General features: G+C 45.1%; 1 protein-coding gene across 3 annotated transcripts in view; it reads right to left on the bottom strand.

Moving 5' to 3' along the window:
- Nucleotides 1-590: 590 nt before the first annotated feature.
- The window catches only part of SLC43A1 (solute carrier family 43 (amino acid system L transporter), member 1), a 37,000-nt gene continuing 33,933 nt past the window's right edge, over nucleotides 591-3,657 (bottom strand). For 2 of the 3 annotated variants that reach the window (XM_015409725.1, XM_015409724.1), the window contains exons 15-16: nucleotides 3,024-3,147; nucleotides 591-2,165 (exon numbers count right to left, since the gene is read on the bottom strand). In XM_015409725.1, coding sequence (XP_015265211.1) covers nucleotides 1,971-2,165; nucleotides 3,024-3,147 — 319 coding nt within the window. In that variant the 3' untranslated portion in view covers nucleotides 591-1,970. Of the gene's footprint in view, nucleotides 2,166-2,816; nucleotides 2,931-3,023; nucleotides 3,148-3,657 lie in introns of all 3 variants that reach the window. The other variant, XR_001482465.1, reaches the window with a different exon arrangement.

The raw sequence follows: 3,657 nt of genomic DNA on the forward strand, positions 1-3,657 counted from the left end.
TTCTCTTAGTGACTTTTATTATCATTGAAATGGAATCCTTGTAGACAGCTTGCACGTGTCAGGAGTAGGAAACGGGGCTTTGGAATGGTTTCATTCCTGCCTTATGGAACAGTTCTTGAAGGTGGTACTGGGAGACTGACTCTGATATTGCTTTTCCCCATGTGAACTGTTGTGTGGGGTTCCACAGGATCCCACACTGTTTCCTATGGTTTAAACTGCTGTTATGTGTCACTCAAGGGCTAGGAGTAGGGTATCATCAGTAAGGTGATGACTGAAGCACATTATAGATTGGATAGTAAAGGTTTCCCTTGCTCGAAAGCCAGTCAAATCCAACTCTAGGGGGCAGTGCTCATCTCCGTTTCCAAGCCAAAGAGCCAGCGCTGTCCGATGACTTCTCCGTGGTCATGTGGCCAGCACAACTAAACACCAAGGTGCACAGAATGCTGTTACCTTCCCACCAAAGTGGTACCTGTTTATCTACTTGCAATTTCTTTCTTTTGAACTGCTAGGTTGGCAGGAGCTGGAACCAGAGACCAGAGCTCACTTCGTCATGCAGCACACTCGGGTCTCGAACTGCTGAACTACCAACCTTCCAGTCTGCAGTTCAGCATCTTAACCTCCGAGCCACCGCATCCCTATAGACAAGACAGAATTCCTTATAGTGAGTGGATCCGAATCTGGAGGGGGTGGGGGACTGCTATATTCCTGCCTCACCTGTGAATTAAGTCCTGCTAAAAGAGTTACTAGTCCAGATGCCAATAGTATTGGCAGCAGGATTATCCTTGCCAGGAACAGAGTTTTTTCAGTGGTGGATATGGTACCCTTTAATTCCCTCCAAAGAAATGCCCACAAGGCTTAATTTATTGTTATTTAAGGTACTGGCTAAAACTTTGAAGGTGTACAGAGAATGCTTTAATGTTATTGTTCATGTAGTGTAGGGTTTTACTGTAAAGTGCCTTAGGAACAGTTTCCGGTAGAAAGGCAGCATATAAATATATAAAAGTTATTTCTCTGCGGTCAGACCACATAGTATGATAGCTGATTCAGTTCTAGCAGGTAACAACATTGCCTTTATGCAAGGACCCAATCCAAGGAAGATAATTCAAAATGGATGGTCTGTCCCCCCTACGCAAATCCTGTTAAATCAGTATTACTTGGATTGCCTTAAAACCTAGCAGTCTGGGGTTTTTTAGTCCTGTTTTTTAGTTCATAATTTCCACTTAGACAGGAGTTCAAGCCCATGAAAAAAATGCTTCACATCTAAGAAGCTGTCAGGGCTTCATCCTTGCGAGGCTATTTTGTGGAGACAGTTTTATAAAAAGAAGCTTGGAAAAAGGAGAAGGGAAGGCTGGACTTTCAGAGTTACCAGTTAAACAATGTCCTCATATCACGTCCAGTTTTTCAGTCAGCTGCCAGAATAGAAGGAAGCAGAGGAAACATCCCTGACTCTCAGGAGGGTCGGCTGGCAGAAAACATTCAGCTCCTCCCCTGGGGCTTCAGCTGCAATGATTGTCATGCGGAGAGGAGGGAGAGGATAAGGGCAACTTGCTCACCTCAGCCCAACAACATTGGGGACACTGAGGCTATGACTGGACAGTATGGTTGTTTAAGTATGGTGAGCCAGATGCAGACACAATCTGGAACCTCTTCACAAACTAGACATATTCTAGGTCTCTGGACTGACTGACTGACTGATGTCCTAATCACCTATTTAGAAGTCATAAGGCTGTTTAAAATATTCTGCAAAAAATAAAGCTCTCTTTCTCTTTATATATAAACCATAGATACATATAAATATAGATATGCATTTGTTGAGAATTAAAAGCACCTTGGTTATTTTCATAGTTCCAGATACAAAATTCTCACAGTATATTTCCCGTCCCCTCACTAATAGCATCTCACGCCATCTGCTAGGCACTTGGATTCCGCTGTCTGTCACCCACGAGTTCTCCACCTTTCCTGTCCCCGGCTTATGCAGTGGTAGGATTGCTGCTCAACAAGCCATTGGCAGCAACACCATCCTGGAGTTTCACTGGTGCACCATTTGTCTCATCTAGAGGTCCTTCTTTTGTAGCTTTAGCCTGGAGAATCTTGTGGCGGAAGTAATAGAGGTAGCAGGGGAGCAGGAAGCCCGCAACAGAGAAGATGAGAAGGGCCAGTTTCACCTAGGGAGAATGCAAATCGTCATTCCTGACGGCATATCCAATAATGCTAATGTAGGTTACAGATACAGTTAAGACTACAAAACTGGTTGCAGTGGGTCCCGACAGCACCCAGAACACTACCCATGGCCAGTCTCTCTTGCAGCCCCCCTACACTGCAAAGCAGTGCTGAAACCAGGGGTCATTTCGTAGAAAAAGAGCTGCAGGAGCTCATTAGCATATCTAATAGGCTATTAGCATAGAATATAATGGCCCATAGAATATAATGGAAAGAGAGAAGGGGTTTAACGTTTAAATCCCTTCTCTCTGGAGTCATGTCACAGCGGCGGCGCAATTTTTCCATTATATTCTATGGGGCCATAGAATATAATGGAAAGATCGCACTGCTCCTGTGGCACGACTCCATAGAGAAGGAGCGTGGGGGCGGGGGCGGGCAGCTGGGGGCGGGGCTTGCCGCCACCGCCAATTCTGCCCACTCCTGGGCTGCCGGAGCAGTGCTCCAGCGCGCTCCGGGCCCAACAGACCCCTGTTTGAAACCGTTCTTTAAAATGCTTGTGACTTTCTGGATATGTGTTACTTTTTACGAAAAAATTGAAAATAGTCTATCTAGTGCAAAAATTGGAGCAAACGATTTAGGGCAACAAGACACAGTACCTTGGCATGGAAAGCAATTTGCCAACGTAGCATTCAGCTTGTTGAGATGCATGTTTGAAACACAAGTTGTGAAGTTGAGTTTCACACCACCAGTGAGGAACACAGAAGGCAGACCTACAGAACCCAAGCACCTTCAGTTGCATGAGGCTTATTGTCTTCCGCTCCATTTCCCAAGGCATAGCTAGCTTCCTGCAGCCCATAACTCACCCAAAAGGGATCTCCGTGTAGTGGCCCCACCATTGCCATAAAGAGTGGCTGCTGGAGGAGAGCAAATACAGCACTGATCATCGACTGTAAACCGGTCAGTGTCCCAAAGTGATTGGACGGATACCTGTCAGCCACAAATAATGCACAAAGGGTAAGGCTCAACATGCACCACACTACAGATGCTATCCTCAATCCTCCCCCATCCCTAAGAAACACCTGCAGCTTCCAGATACAAAACAGATATTGTTCATTTTTGTAACATATTTTGGGAAATGAATCCATACTAAAGATATCAAATCTATCAACTTTGTTAAGAATTAAAAACCCTCAATAAATGAAGCATATAAGCAAATTTTTGAAAAACCAGTGAAAAGAGACCAGTAACAGCTTTGGCAGGAAAGAGACCAGTAACAGCTTTGGGATAGGATACCAGCAGTGCCATCCAACACAGGTCTACCCCCTTCTAAAGCCACTGAAGTCACTGGGATTGGAAGGGTGCAACTTTCTGCGTAGGGCAGCACTAAAAGGTGTAAGAATTCTTTATATTTTTCAACTCCTATTTGAGTTGGCTCCCAGTCACTCTTAATTTGGCCTGTTCTCCCCCCCCCAACTGCTAGGGCAAGATTAGCTGCCA

The sequence above is a fragment of the Gekko japonicus genome, unplaced genomic scaffold, assembly GCF_001447785.1.
Source record: "Gekko japonicus isolate JY-2015 unplaced genomic scaffold, Gekko_japonicus_V1.1 scaffold3812, whole genome shotgun sequence".
Classification (NCBI taxonomy): Eukaryota; Metazoa; Chordata; class Lepidosauria; order Squamata; family Gekkonidae; genus Gekko; species Gekko japonicus.